This window comes from Anarrhichthys ocellatus, unplaced genomic scaffold (assembly GCF_004355925.1).
Source record: "Anarrhichthys ocellatus isolate YVR2014 unplaced genomic scaffold, GSC_Weel_1.0 scaffold34, whole genome shotgun sequence".
NCBI lineage: Eukaryota > Metazoa > Chordata > Actinopteri > Perciformes > Anarhichadidae > Anarrhichthys > Anarrhichthys ocellatus.
Window position 1 is genome coordinate 1,717,101 of NW_022280064.1, and position 15,433 is coordinate 1,732,533.

Below are 15,433 nucleotides of genomic sequence, written 5' to 3' on the forward strand. Positions count from 1 at the left end.
TCTCTCTCTCTCTCTCTCTCTCTCTCTCTCTCTCTCTCTCTCTCTCTGTTGCCTGTTGGCTACCTCCCACTTACACAAACACAGAAATAGAGTCACCAACACAACTTTCATCTCTAAATAACACACAACACGATATCCAAAAATAACCCACCGCACACAGCCTCCACGCCGGCTCTTATTAATGACCCTGTCTGAGGAGCCATCTGCTTTCGTGTAAGGCACTCACACCAGCAGCTGTGTGTGCAGCCTATGTGCTCAGGTCATGTACATGTATGGCAGGTTGTTGGCAGGTGCTCCGTGGTGCTCAATGATTTGTGAAGGGACTCCGTGTGCGGAAAGCAATCGGAGAAGAACGTCCCAGCTCACTAGTCAGTGTTTAAGCCGAGCTGCGGTCGTCCTGCTAAAAGGCCAGTTTCATATCCCACGCTGGGACAATGTTTCCTGTTTCTCTCTAAATTACAGTTTGTGAGTGTTGGATTAAGCTGTAATGACGGTTCGCCTTGCAAGTGCTGCATTTACTCCGTTATTTTTGTATACTGCGATGGAACTTAATCAATGATTCATTCAAATTGAAATACATAAAGTGTACTGTCTGACTACAACGGTTAATCTTTGACACATCCGACTGTGATTTGGCTCAAAAGCGGTTTCTACGAGGTCAATGAATGACGTCATTATCTCCTGCTTCTCACATGATCTCACATGATATTTCCTCTTCTTTCTAACAGCAAAGAGATAAAAAGAGAGTAAAAAACTGTAGTGTTTAAACTAAACTGCACATACTGTATGTGACTGTGTACGACGGTCTGCTAAAGCTAGTATGTACACTGTATACAATCGGTTTATAATGCCATTCATTGTCAGTGTTTTGCAACAAACCTGCTTGTGTATGCAATTAGTCTTCCCTGTGGGGAGCCAAGTGGATCCTGTTGTGTCCAGGAATGGGAATATGCTGAGCCATCTGCAGTATCATGCCTGCCCTATGTCGGTGTCTGCCGCCTCCTCAAGTAGAGGGAGTATGGTGTCTCTCACACACACACACACACACACACACACCCCCAGCAGGCATGTGCCCTCGTGCCTCACAGGTAGGACACTGCCTTTTTGTTACATACGCGGCCTCATGCACTTGCACAAGCACACGGTGATGCTAACATATAAGAGATCATGGTGTGATTTTATTCTTTGCATTAAGGTGATTTAATAGCTCGTGTTGCTCTGTTCGGTTTCCAGGAGTCTTAGCTTCCGCTTCACCAGTCCATCTGAGCTGCAACTACAAACGGGAGACGAGGTTTCTAAATGAAATGAAAGAAATACCTTTTCTTTGTTTGCTCTTGTCTCTATGGAAACATTGACAAAGACTCAGCAGCAGATGGCTGTGGCACATCTACGCGGGTCTAAGTCGAATGTCTTGACTGCCATCTCTTACTTATCGTACCTCAAATATCTGTTTCCACCTTTTTAAAGCAGCGCCAATTAAATCCAGAAGGAGGAAGTCGGTCCAGAGGCGTCTTTACGTCACGGATGCACAGACGTTCTGAAACAATCCAGACGTCACATTCATCATGAACTCTGTCTGTTGGTGTATGTGAAACATGCTCCTAAGCCAAAACACAAAAGCATTAGCGGCATCATGCAGTTATATAGCGTGTTTAAAGAGAGAGCGTACTAAAGGTCTGTTTTTCATTCATTTTACGGTATGCGTTCAGTATTTTGTTGTTATAAGTGAACATATGGCTCTATTTGGGTATATCAGAGGATCCACTGTCATGAGGAACATTCGAGAGTAGAGTTTCTCCAGAAAGGTCCTTATTTGTGTACATTCTGCATGAACATGCACTTATAAATGTTTTGCAGCTACCTCTACTATGTTTGGCTTGACTTGAAATGCAGCCTGCCGTAAGCGGCATAATGACGGCAGAAGTAATGCATTCCACATGTTCACAATTAGGCATACAATCGGATCTGGGATTTGCTCACCAAATATGGAGATGACTTGTGTGATGCAACATGGTTGTTTGCTACTACAACAGCGAGGTAGAAAGTGGACCACACATCAAATTTGGCTGTTTAGATCCCTCATTTGCATGCAAGCTGCCATAAATGGAGATTTGAAATTGTAATGTACCGCAAATATCAGTATTGTACTGTATATTTTGTGAATATAAATACTAGGCCACAGTAGCGAGACATGAAAGCCAGCCGAGACCTCGCGCTGTGATCAACTCAGGAGAATTTGTCTGGCTGATGAGGCCATCATAGAACAAAGTGGCTGTCAATCAAAAAAAGTCCTATTATTTTTGTATTAATTACATCTGCTTCTCTTTATCACTTAACTACACAGGATCTAGATGACAGAGCTGATGACATCATGGACAGACGCTCTCTATATAAACAGTTTCCTTGCCTATTTATGGCAGTGAGGTTGAGTAAGAAAGACAGTTTATGAACAAAATGTCCAATCAGTAATTACAAACACCTTCCCTGCTAAGTCTCCTTCAGCAGGTTGAGGAATCCACTCTGTTTTATGACCTGCAGTGGAAAGCTAAACGTGGATTTGATGATTCATTCAGAGCATTTTTTACATTGTAGATTCCTGGTTAGACTGAGTAAATAATCCATGCAAATTAAGGGGAGCAGCGAAGATTCCTCCTGCATGATGGAGACCAAATATGTTCTAGTCAGCCAGACATGGACAGGGACAGGCAGAAAGAAAAGAGAGAGACAGAGAACATGGGAAGGGAGCGAGAGAGAGAAGAGGGTGTGACCCTAATCCCAGAGTGGGAAAGAACCTCACACACACACACACACATCTGGTCCATCCAGTTTCTACTTTTCATTTTAGATAAGAAGTATGTGAGAGGTTAAATGTCAGACTGGCGTACTATACCCTTATGAGGTGAGTCAGCACTCCAGTTAGTTCATGAGTTACTCAGTGGGCTGTCATTCATAGATCGAGGGTGTGGTTGTTCGGTTTATGCTGAAGATCATTCATGAGTCATCACCTCTTTCAGTGTCCTCAATGGCCTCTCTGTAGCTGCACCAGTGTGTGAGGGAGGGCTCCACCGTTACCATTTTGAATCTGATATATCACTCAGGTAACGTCTGTGAATTTGCACAGGCAAATGTTTCATGTTTCAATGACACCGACGTACCCGATAGCGAGGGGCCAGCATCCCCCCCCCCACTCTGTGCGCTGCAGAGTCATGTAGAATACTGTGTGGGCTTTACCCTGCATGCAAGCCATTACATGTTATGCCACCCCACCAAGATCACAAGGTAGGCTACTCACTGTTCCAGTTGAAGGAGGCCATGCCACTATGCAGACTGAACAGATTCGGTTACTGACACCCCAGCTCTGTGTTCTGTCCAAAAGGACCTGCAGTGAAGGTTTTGCTTTCTGTCTCATTAAAAAACAATGAACAGCAAACCAGGTTGTTGGAGGAAAATGTGTGTCAGATATGTGACATGGGCATGCAGGTCTTCATCCCATTCATTCATATTAATCTAAACATTTGAATACCAAAGCGTTTCTCCCAATAAATAAAGAAAGCAGTGGGTGTTAATGGTCCGGTGAACAGGTATAACTGATGTTTAGACATACAAATTAACTCAAATAGTTACTAGTTACAGTTGACTAACTTCATAGGAGAAAGTTGTACTTTGCAACTGAGATGCACTGCCCTCATGTGGTCACGGTATTATGAGTAAGTAACACAGAGACTCCACTCTTGTAGTGTGTGTGTGTGTGAGAAAGGGAGGGAGAGAGAGAGATGAAAGTGTGGGATCCAGCCGGCCTATATCTGTCTCCCCACTCCCACATGAAATGCAGATAAGGAGAAAAGAAGGTATCTTGTCTGGGGCGCAATGGTGACCCACATCCCAGCTACACCACACCCCCCTAAAGCATCTCATCACGTCAGACTCCATAATGACCCACGCGATCTGAGCTATATGACTCCCATACATACCACCGAATGGCCTGGTATTTAACTTTAAATGTGCCAGTAACGCCTCCGCATGCCACGGGATGTACGTGGGCACTTCCTCTGGATTTCGAAATGCCTCATTTTATTCTATCAGTGGGAGCCAGACTCGTTAGGGCTGCGTCCATTTCTTGTTCCACAGGAGGGTCCGTGCTGAAAGTGAATTTTTGTAAATTGAATCATGAATCACTTTTATTCTCCTAATCACTAACACGGTATTCTTGGACTTTGAAACATGTCTCCTTCGCATTGGTCATTTTTGTCGACTATTTTTTAAAATCCATTTTTGAACGACCACCCCTACGAAACATGGTACGCCCCACTCCCTGCCGTTAGCCGTTGTTATATCCAAATGCTAGTGAACAGATATGTTGCTACACGCTGGCGTTAAAGCCACGAAAAGATGCGCCTTCACGGGATTAAAACAATAAAGCAAACAACAAGAAGTCTGGAAAAACTTTGCCCAACTGTGCCCAAACTTTGGTAGACTACAACCCAAAGCACTTCCCTTCAGTTTCGAGTGTGTTAGCATTGTTTTATCTCTCGCCACTATTGCCGTCGGACGCGTTTTTATCTTCTTCTGGAGCAGTCCAGTCTGATGAATTCACCGAAAAAAGACGGAGATGATGATGTGCCCGTTAAAGACCCGGTAAAATACGGAGAATTGGTCATTTTGGGGTAAGTCTCTTCAAAAACCTAGACCGATAGTAAAAAAAAATTGTGTGAGGACGGAGAAAACGCTCCAGCGGTGAATTAAGGTTTAATATGTAGCACAATGAACCACCAGATGACGAGTTTAGATTTAATCCACTGCTCTTATTAAAGATAGCAACATAGTAACACATTTATACCTAATGTATTGCACAATAGCGCCGCACACCACCCGCCTGTGTAGTAATGTTACAAAGTAACTTTATGTCACGAATGGCTACATTTTCTCTAGAGACTGTAGTCGTGTTGTTTTCCACATCAAGTAAGTAATGGTGCGTTTGAGTGTTTAAGGTGCACAAATCAAATGTGGTGTAGCCATAGCACAGGCTACTACGGATGTAGCCGCTTTTTTTTTCATCAATGGTTGTAGTGGGGGCTGAAAATCCCAATGATGTCATACTATGCTGGATCTAAAAAGTAGGACCGGCGATGATTTCATTGTCTGGAAAAAAATACATGAATCCTGCTCATGTTATTTAGTCATAAAGTCTCTTTTATTACTGTAATAAATAAATAAAAACGTCGCTGCCAGATGACCACCCATGCCATTTAAAAAAAAAAAAGAAAAAAAGAAAAAAGGAGGAGTCGGAGAAAAGCCCCCTCTCTACATCACCAGCACACAGTGGGCAGGATGTGCTGATGACAGCCACCAGCTTCCACACCATTTCCAGCCCGATACAGCTCCACACTGTGCAGGGTCTGCAGGGAGCAGAAATGCCACAACACACACACACACACAGTCATATCCAGGCTTACACAGGCATCCCTCTTGCCCCGCAGAGCTTCCTGTGTATGCCAAAGATAACTGACCTAATGGCCTGTCTCTTCCCCTCCGGCTGAACATGGAGTGAGGAGGCCGTAGTCCGCCCGCATCAGAATACTGATTAGTCGCCCTCGTCGTCATCTGACTGTTTGAACAGAGCGGCCCTTTTACATCCTCCAGACCAGAGAGTGAGGAATTGGATCGTTTAATGCCCATTATGAGTTTTTTTCGGGGCAGGCAACTTGAACACACCAAGCGTGCTCTGCGGTGGGTGCCACGCCGCTTAATGCGTCTCATTGAGGGGGTCAAGAAAGCATTTGTATTAGCTCATTTCAAAACTGTTGCGATTGAGGTTTGGTGTGATCTTGTTCTGCCACAAGCTGGCAGGCTGTGATAGGTATCATCTCTGTGTTATGGGGAAATAGATTTAGCTGTAACTCGAAGAGCGTCTTCCATTGTCGCTGTTAGAAATGTCACATTCTCATTAGAGTGGTAGACGATACACTATTAATGTCAACATTATTAGGTGATCCCGTATACGGATCAGTTGGATGTATTAGGGTTCAGACCCGTGACCAGTTTGTTTGTCCCCGAACATACAACAGGTGACTTTGACAGTAGATAGAACAGGCTGTTCTTTCTACTGCTTCCTGTCACATATCGTATTTGCTTGGCCTGCTTTGTGCGAGTGTGGGTTGACTTTGCATCTGTCAGGCTTGACGATCACATGCCCCGTGTGGTCGATGCCGGCCTCACTGCAGGCCGTGTGATCTTTGCAGTGGCTGCCTGCCATCGCTCATTACCTTAGTTAGCCTGGACACCGTGTACAGTGCCGCCCTGTCCAGCAGCCCGGCAAAGCTCCACTCCCTCATAACCCACTCCCATCACGATGCAAACACCCCCTGCTCCCCCGTCCTCTCTGCATTTATCACCCCCGCACACCATTTTATCTCCCCCTTAACCCCTCTTAACGCCGTCTCTGTCGCATTCCTCCGTCTCTCGCTCAGTCCCTTCCCTGGCAGCCTCTTGGTGTTTTGCTGAGTGCTGACTTTCTCAGAGGCAGGCCCCCTTGGTGGTTTGCCCTCAACAAAAATAAACTCCGTGTCGAGGGGCAGAAGGAGTGAATATTTCATATTGTGCTTTATAATGTGCGCACATGCGTGATGCAGGCCAGAACAGCCCGGGCAGATCTCATGGAGCTGCTCTTCCTCTGGCCTTTACCCTCAACCCTCTTGTCTCCTAGCCTCCTCTCTCCCTCTTGTCTCCTAGCCTCCTCTCTCCCTCTTGTCTCCCTGCACCCTGCCCTTCGTTTATCTTTCTCCACTGCTCATGATATAGCTTCAGACACATTTTCTGTCTCTGTTTCTGTCAAAAGCGCTGGCTACCTTTTCTCTTTTGTAAGCTGATTCTCTCTCCTGTGCCCTCTTATCCGTGGTCCCATTTCATATCCTCTGCCTTTTAAACCAGACTCCTCAGAAGCCTGTCCTCGTGTGTCTTGTTTTCCTGACCCAGACCTTCTCTTGTCAGCCGGGGTCCAGTTTAAACTGCCGGGCAGGCTCATGGAGGGAGCAAGTAGCACTGTGATCTGGCCTGTTTGAAGTTTTTTTTAAAGCCAACACACCCGGTCCTCTTACCAACATGCCGCTGACTGCCTGCCCTGCTCTGGCCTCAGGGTTGTTCCCCACAGGGTTGTTCCCCTGTGATTCATGGAAGTGTAGCTCATTAAAAATGCATAATGTCAACAAACTTCCCTTACACACACAGACACACACACATTTAACCACCAGAAACCATTCGTATATATTAAGATTACATTTATTACCTATTAAAGTAATATAAGAGAGGTAAATATAGGCAACGGTTTTGTGCTCCGCTGGGATTTTCACTTTGTTACAACTCAGAAAGGTCAGAAATGTTGATGATTGACTGGGTTTCTATCTTATTTCCTGCCATATGTTCAGATGAAGTCTTATCTGGTATTTGATTTGTAAACATAACTTTTTTTCCAAGTTTTGTGCGAGGGAAATTCCAAACTAAAGATACCAAGTGGCATGCGGAGCTCTAACTCAGATTTTGAATAGATATTAAAGGTGTTATATTTGATATTCAGAGCATTAATATAGCAGCAAACAGCGATGTAAAGATCTATTGGCGTAATGAGCAGAGAATGAAGTCGCTCTCCCTGTGTGGGCTGTAATCAGAGCCTCTCCATACTTTGTTGACAGCCCGGCGGTTACACTTGCCTATAGTGCATGTTCGTACATGTGAGCGTGTCCCACTCTGCATTGCTCTCATATGGCGGTTACAGCTAACAACGCCCGTCCCAACCGACAGCGTTGTTGTGGTAGCGTAGCGCCCAAAGCTCCGGTTCCCCTTCACGTAAACACCGTTAGATGTGTCGGCACGTTAGCTGCAAGCCGCCAGATCAGCTGTTGCCATGTTGAGAGCACAATTATGCCAGTTTGTTATAATTTATCAAAACCACAGTTTTAAATAGTTACATTTATGTATCTTCAGACCTACAACTTACTTTCACTGTGGATTTATCTGCCGGTTATTTGTGCAATTAACTGATTAACCAATCCTGTTAATGTCAGAAGAAAGTGAATTCACATTTAGAAATATCTTTTTTTTATCTGATTAACAGTAAGATATTCAGTTTACTATCATAAAAGACAAAGAAAACTGGCAAAACAATTATTTTGTTCTTGTATTTTGCATAAAAAATGACTTAAGAATCGTTGACAATTAATGAAAAGAAAAGTATTCAATTTGTAATGATGTAAAATGAAGAAGGAAGCTGTGATGAGCCGCTTATTGGCATTTCCATTTTATGTATTAACAAGTAAATCACTTTTTTAAAATTATTACTGTTTCATTTTCTTATGAGCGGCTGCTTGATGAATCAATCACAGTTTCAGCTTTTTTGATACTAAACACTGAAAGCAGGCAGTGGTTTCCTCAGCCCCCGCTGTGAGGCGGGGGCTGATCTGATCCAGAATGAACGCCATTGTCCCTCAAAGTCTTCCTGCCCACCGGTTATCCTCTGAATAGTTTCTAATAAAGACCACGCGCTGCTGATTAGAAAAGCCTAAAACCAGCATTCTGTGTGAATTCAAACTGTGAAAATGATGTCCCACTTAAAAACAGTTTAGTCAGCACGGACACCAGAAAGGTTCTAACATCAAGCTTCCATCACTTTTTATTAAAACATGAAATGTGACATAAAGGTTTTGATATTTCATTCTAAAGCTCTCAAGGTTCAGAATATTCCTGCTCTCATGAGAATTATCTGAATTTTCTGTTTCTGTTAACGAATGCAAAACATTTTTCGTGTGTCATGAAAAGTATTCTGTTCTGCTGAAAATGCTTTTTATTGTAAAAAAAAAAAGAAAGTGATTAGATGAAGAGCGAGCTCCGCTTCAGTGAGTGTGAGCATCAAGTGGAAGCTGAGTGAGATCAAGTGGTAGTTCACCAGTGGCCCGAGTGGGCTGCTCTTCTAAAATAATCTCTGATAATGTCGCCCTAAAGATGCACCAGGTCATTGGAGCTTGCACTCTAATTGCAGTTATTTCTTCAGACATCTCGGCACCATCAGTGGCGTTTCATTTATAGCTTTAGTTTCCCCAGAAGAAATGGCCAATCATAAATACAGCATGCAAACAACAGAACTGTGTTTTTCCCGCCGTTCGGCTCTCTCAGTGAAGCTAGATGAACTGGCATGAACACGTGTGAGCTTGAGCCGTATTCTAGTCTGGAGATTCTGGTCTCGATTGGTCGGGTCTGATGTGCTCACATTGTGTCCGTTTCTCCAGGTACAATGGCTCTCTTCCAAGCGGAGACCGCGGGCGCAGAAAGAGCCGCTTCGCTCTGTACCGAAGAGCCAAGGCCAACGGGGTCAAACCCAGCGCCGTGCACATCCTCAACACACCGCAGGACAGCAAGGTACGTGTGTGTGTGTGTGTGTGTGTGTGTGTGTGTGTGCGTGTGTTTGTGTACTGTTTTATCTGAGAACATTGGTTTCCTTCCTGTGACTCCCTGTTGTCTTTTATAAATGAGCTACAAGAAGAATGACTCAGCATGACGACTGCTATATGTGGGCTGTCTGTCCTATATGCGTGATTGTGTAATTGAAACATGATGATGAAGTAAAATAAAAGTAAGGATTTTTCATCACAATCAGGTTATTGTCTCATGCTGCTGTCACATGTAACGTTAAAATAATCATTAATGGAGGAACATCTGATTTTTGAGTAGCATTGTCATTCAGTCTGATGTATGTTATGTTATGAAAGACTTTTCTAGAGGAGTGGATCCACTGAGCTCGTTGCCGTTGTTGTTGCAGGCTGTCCACAGCAGGGGGCAGCACAGCATCTCCTTCACTCTGTCTCGCAACCAGACGGTGGTGGTGGAGTACTGCCATGACAACAGCACAGACATGTTCCAGGTAACCACCGAGGAAACCAAGAAAAACAGGGTCAACAGTGGCTCGTTTCACGGGACAAATAATCCCAGATTTGTGATCACGTGCAAGCGTCTCCCAAAAATACGCCGTTATGTAACGCCATCACGGGGATTTGTGACCGTTGAGTATTACGAGCAAAGACCAAGGAAGTCTATTTTTATACGCAAAGTTCTTTTAATAGCATCACATATTTATTTAGTTTCCTGCTAATGATGACGTATCTTTCACCGACAGTGATAAAAGCCACAATCACGGGGAAACAATGTTTAAGGTTGTGGAAAATCCCACAACCCACTTTAAGCGAGTGTGCGTCTAAAACTATTAATAATGGTCTACTAACATCATTTTAAAAGCCATTTGTTTTGATGTAATGTATCCATGAATATCAATGAGTCGTAGTGAACACCTCTCTGTGCTGTGCCCTGCAGATCGGACGCTCCACAGAGAGTCCCATTGACTTTGTGGTGACGGACACCTCCGGGGTGGGGAAGGAGGGGGAGGACCCCTCCATCGCTCCGAGCACCATCTCGCGTTTTGCCTGCAGAGTGGTGTGTGAACGCAACCCACCTTACACTGCACGAATCTACGCCGCTGGGTTTGACTCCTCCAAAAACATCTTCTTAGGGGTGAGCGGACTGATGATCCAAGTAAAAATCTAGTTATGGTATCTGTATTGTATGTAATTTGAAATACTTATAAACCTCATGTCTTGGCCACATCAGGAGAAAGCAACCAAATGGAAAAACCCTGATGGGCACATGGACGGCCTGACCACCAACGGGGTGCTGGTGATGCACCCGGAGGGGTTCCCAGAGGACCCCAAGCAGGGTCTGTGGCGGGAGATCTCCGTCTGTGGGGATGTTTACGCCCTGCGTGAGACGCGCTCTGGACCCAGCCGGGGAAAACTGGTGAGTCGCCAGCGTCCACGTTGCTGCCACGATTAAGGTAGTGAGGTTTTTCTTTTGATTGTAAAGTAACGTGTCTATCTGTGTCAACGTTTTCAGGCGGAGGGTGAGAGCAGTGCACTGCGTGACGGTTCCCTGGTCGACCTGTGCGGTGCCACCCTGCTGTGGCGTACAGGTGAGGGGCTCATGCGCGCCCCCACCCTGCGTCACCTGGAAGCACTTCGCCAGGAGCTCAATGCGTCCCGGCCCCAGTGTCCCGTAGGCCTCAGCACGCTGGCCTTCCCCAGCATGCCACGCAGCCACAGGTGGGAGTATGTTTCCAAACTACTTATTTTCTATCATGGCGTTCATCTTGTTTCATCTCCAGTAGCCTGCCTTTTAAAGACACCTCCACATTATTTTAAAAACAGAAAATTAAATACTGATGCTGTTCATGTGTCGCTTCAGCCTTGAAGAGCGTCAGCCTTGGGTCTACCTCACTTGCGGCCATGTCCACGGACGCCACGACTGGGGCCAGAGATCCGAGGGAGTGGCGGAGCCGCGAGAGGGAGAGGGCTCCACAACCCGCCGAGAATGTCCCCTGTGCCGGAGCGTGGGTCCCTACGTGCCCCTGTGGCTGGGCTGTGAGCCGGCCGTGTACGTGGACGCTGGAGCTCCCACTCACGCTTTTGTGCCGTGCGGCCACGTCTGCTCAGAGAGGACAGCCAGGTACTGGGCCGAGACCCCGCTGCCCCACGGGACGCACGCCTTCAGAGCCGTCTGCCCCTTCTGCTCCGCCGCCCTCAGCACCCCCGGCTGGACGCGGCTCATCTTCCAGGGCCCCATCGACTAGTCGCTACTCAACACACAACCACTATCACAGTAACAGCCGGATGCCTGAGCTTCATCCGCGGTGCAATCGTTGGTCAGTGTTCAGTGTGGACAGGTAATTGGTTAGGAGTGCCTGTCCTTTTCACGTTCTAACAGCAGGTGTGCGCCACACATTCTGAGTGTACAACAAACACTGTCCAACGTTGTGACTGGATGTAGCCCAAAGCTGAATCCCTGCCCTCGTTCATCCCTCAGTGCTTGTTGATTGGTATAAGATCTGGAGAATAGGTGGACAGCATTTACTCTAAATGGTCCTCTTGTCAGGGAACATTCTGCTGTTTTTCATTCCAACTAAACACCAGCTGATTTTGCTCAAGTGTAAGTACAACAAATCATACACAGGAGCTCAGCCGATGCTGCTTGACCCTTTTGAAAACAATTATTTCCACTCCATTATCAAATGACAAACGGATCTTAACACGTTTATTTGTATGTCTCAGAAGCCATGTCTGAAATGACGAGTAGCTTTTTGCACAAAAGAAAGGAATGGCCTTTTTTACTCAGTTCACCTGCAGCGCCTTACTCGCCTGCAGCGCCCGTGTGTCCTTAAACTCGGTGAAACGCCGCCTCTTGCACTTCTCGGCCTGATATCCGACCACTTCTTGATTTCTCAAACACGTCACCGTAATTGTTGTGAAATGCTGCCACTCATCAAACAGTATAACCCACCCGGTCTCAGCTTATGCAAAAAAAAAAACCTTCACCTCTCACACCTAGTCTCTTTATAGATTTGCACCCTGACGTCCCCGTCTTCCTCCCTCAATGACCGGCTGCTTTATATTCATAGCCGTGTTCTCAGCAGGCAGGTTTAACTCCTCATGGTGAACGTGTGGGAGGTTACAAGGTGAGATCAGAGGCTTGTGCTTCTACACTGCATTTACAGTGAATCACTAGTATTTCTTTACGCGAGTATAAGATGTTTTCATCCTTTGTCTTCATGTATCAGACGTCAATGAGCCTCCTTGTGTCCTATGAGGTTGGAATGAAAACCTGCAGACTCTTTGATTATCTCTGAAGCACTAGAGGGGCCGCTACACTATGCTGTGTCAAATAGTTCACCTCTTAAGGACAAATCTTACGCTGATTATCAAGCAGGCGGAGGATAAGCACGGGCTGGGAGTGAAACTGGGTAAAATCCACTTCATAACTCTCTACAGCAATAATAGCAGTCCCATAGATAAGCTAGATGTTGTGCTACGGTTAGCCACGCGTGAGGGCGGCGGCCGCGTTGAACATGGCTGAAATGGTTTCCAGGTTAAGCGCTCAACCAGAGGCGTGTTCAATATCACGATTTGTTTTATTTCCAAATGTGGTGTGTGTGTGTCTGTGTGTGTGTGTGTGTGTGTGTGTGTGAGTGAGTGATGTAACCAAAGCACTAGAATTTAAAGATGAGCAACTGAATCAGCGAGGAAACACCTGACATTCATTTTAATACTCACTAAATACTCATTAATAGCCTAAACGTGTTGACAGAAATGAGCACGTTTACGCTGCCGAAGAACACAGCAGCTGTCGTAAAAGAAGAAATTGCATCGCTACTGTTATTTTGAACACGCTTCTGGTTGCTGAATTCTGCTGAACAGGGTCCGTGTTAGAGTGGTATGCATAACCTCAAAAGATAACCTTTTTGTTGTTGTTTAAAGAAAACTATTTTGTTAGGAAAGGGGGAGGGGTTTATTTGGGGGAAGCGGGAGGAATTCTTTTAGATGTTCAGTGTTTAAAAAAAACAGCAACTATTTTTCTAACTGATAATTGGTTTTAGTGAACTATTGTTACTCAGTGTAAGCAGGTTCCGTATGTTTCTGAATTGTTCTCATGTGGTAGATCTAGGAGAGCTTGTGAGTGAGAAAACATTGCCAACACTGTGTCCAACAAACACACACTTAACACACTGCTACCGTAAAAACATTGCCCAGACAATGAATGTAGCCAAATACTCAGGCTATATTTAGCCTTCCCTGGTGCTCATAATGAATGGTCTATATTGTGATACTATTTTTGTAACTGAATATTATGGTGTTGCTTGGTGAACTAGCTTGAAAAAGTCAGATCATTTTCAATAATAGCCTCAAAAGTGTGGAAGACGTATAATTGATAATACACACTCACGTGGAAATTGTGTCTAGCTTGCATGTGCTGAACGTACACATACAGTATGTACACTACACGTACTCGGAAAAACTTTGCACGGTTGATTGCCAACCTGTTATTCATGCTGAGAGCGTTTCTCGCAGACCAAGATGTCTTCCGAGCCCTCAGCTGGTAAAACTACATCATTTCAGTTTCTTTCTTTTGTTTTGGAAAACTTCTCTAAAAGAAAAATAGAGGGAGAGAGAGAGAGAGAGCCTAAAAAAAAAAAATCCTCATACTTGATAGATGCGTGACTTTTGTGAATGAGACCTGTCCAATCCCACTTTGTACTACTATGCTAATATTTCCCACCAAACCAATTCACTGCAGAAAGCATTTTGTATTCAGAGCGATCATGGGACATTTAAAGTGACTGAAGGTCAGCCTGCTGTTTAAAAAAATAAATGAAAGCTGTTTGATGTTTAAATACAAGATTTGAACTCCCGATAGTGGATGGTTGATAATTACTGTAGCTCAGGATTAGTGATTTCAGATTCATAGCTAGAGAGACATGACAGGAGCCTGGTAGGCCACACCTTCAGTCAAAAAGATTCACAACTGCAAAAAAAACACATAAACTAGGTGTGAGAGTGATCATCTGATGTAAATGCCAAATTTGAGAGGACGTACTGTCGGGTAGACGGCCACAGGTCTAGCATCAGTCACATACGGGTCTTAATTAAAGGGGCACAAACAGGCTATGAAAACATCTGGATGAGCTGCACGCCCAATCCAGTGAATCCTGCTTTTGAAGAGAACGTATACAACAATTAATGTAACACCATTGGCGTGTGGATGGAAGAACCGTTGCAGTACCCTCATTGGCTTCTAGTTTATATGCTGATATATTTATTTTAGCTCATTTTCCTTTACTTTTCCTTTACTTTATTCTTCCTTTAAACCCTCTTTGGGTTATAGGTGTCCATATGCAATTTCCTCTCCCTTGTTTTTTAGATTTTTAGTATTGGTGAATTTTTCAGATACAGTATTTTAGGTTGTTTTAAACCACTAGTTACATCATTAGCAGTTTCTCTAACTTTGTTTTTTTTTTAATTATATGTTTCAATTGAGCTTCACTTCAAAATGGCAAAACCTCAACCTCCTCATCTAATTAACTCATCTTTCTACAGGTGAGCGAGTAGCTGACACGTATACAGCGTAAAACCTCACAGTTGATAATGCATTCCCTTTTAATACATCTGTGTTATGTACAGCCATTTTGTATTATTTTATATCATATTCTTCTGTAATCGTCCGGTGCACAGACAATCGCTATACACATGTCAATAAACCTGTTAAAAATGAATTTCTTCTGGCTCTCTTGTCACGTCTGAGTTCTTCTCCAGGAAATAGATCAGCATAAAGTCAAGAATGTGCCTGTTACACAGAACACAGTTCATTGTATGTATTAAGTAGAAAAGTAAAGAAGTGAATGTCATATGTGTTGCTGCCAGCAGAGGGCGCTCTCTACAAGCACTGAAGCTGACAGCAGGACACACACAAACACACACACAGAGGAAGATGAGGTTACTCTGAGTTGCATCACCTCTTTAAAATAATCAACCGTTTTAATGAGCAGTTTTGGCAGTCATGTTCATCACCA

General features: G+C 44.5%; 1 protein-coding gene across 2 annotated transcripts; it reads left to right on the forward strand.

Annotated features, from left to right (window-relative positions):
* The first annotated feature begins 3,770 nt into the window (after window positions 1-3,770).
* On the forward strand, window positions 3,771-15,136 carry LOC116393548 (E3 ubiquitin-protein ligase pellino homolog 2). 2 transcript variants are annotated; one of them, XM_031865952.1, is made up of 7 exons: window positions 3,771-4,664; window positions 9,276-9,405; window positions 9,806-9,907; window positions 10,354-10,551; window positions 10,648-10,833; window positions 10,930-11,141; window positions 11,278-15,136. In XM_031865952.1, exons 1-7 carry the CDS (start codon window positions 4,585-4,587, stop codon window positions 11,660-11,662), a joined length of 1,293 nt encoding a protein of 430 aa, XP_031721812.1. In that variant the 5' UTR covers window positions 3,771-4,584; the 3' UTR covers window positions 11,663-15,136. The 2 variants fall into 2 exon arrangements, with proteins under 2 accessions (XP_031721812.1, XP_031721813.1); XM_031865953.1 differs by having other exon boundaries at window positions 3,772-4,664; window positions 10,930-11,135.
* The last annotated feature ends 297 nt before the right edge of the window (window positions 15,137-15,433 follow it).

Bases quoted from the DNA above. Each gene is read 5' to 3' on its own strand.
- LOC116393548 (XM_031865952.1), top strand. From the start codon at position 4,585: ATGAATTCACCGAAAAAAGACGGAGATGATGATGTGCCCGTTAAAGAC. The intron at 9,406-9,805 runs GTACGTGTGTGT...TTGTTGTTGCAG, and splicing joins ACACACCGCAGGACAGCAAG to GCTGTCCACAGCAGGGGGCA. The intron at 9,908-10,353 runs GTAACCACCGAG...TGTGCCCTGCAG, and splicing joins ACAGCACAGACATGTTCCAG to ATCGGACGCTCCACAGAGAG.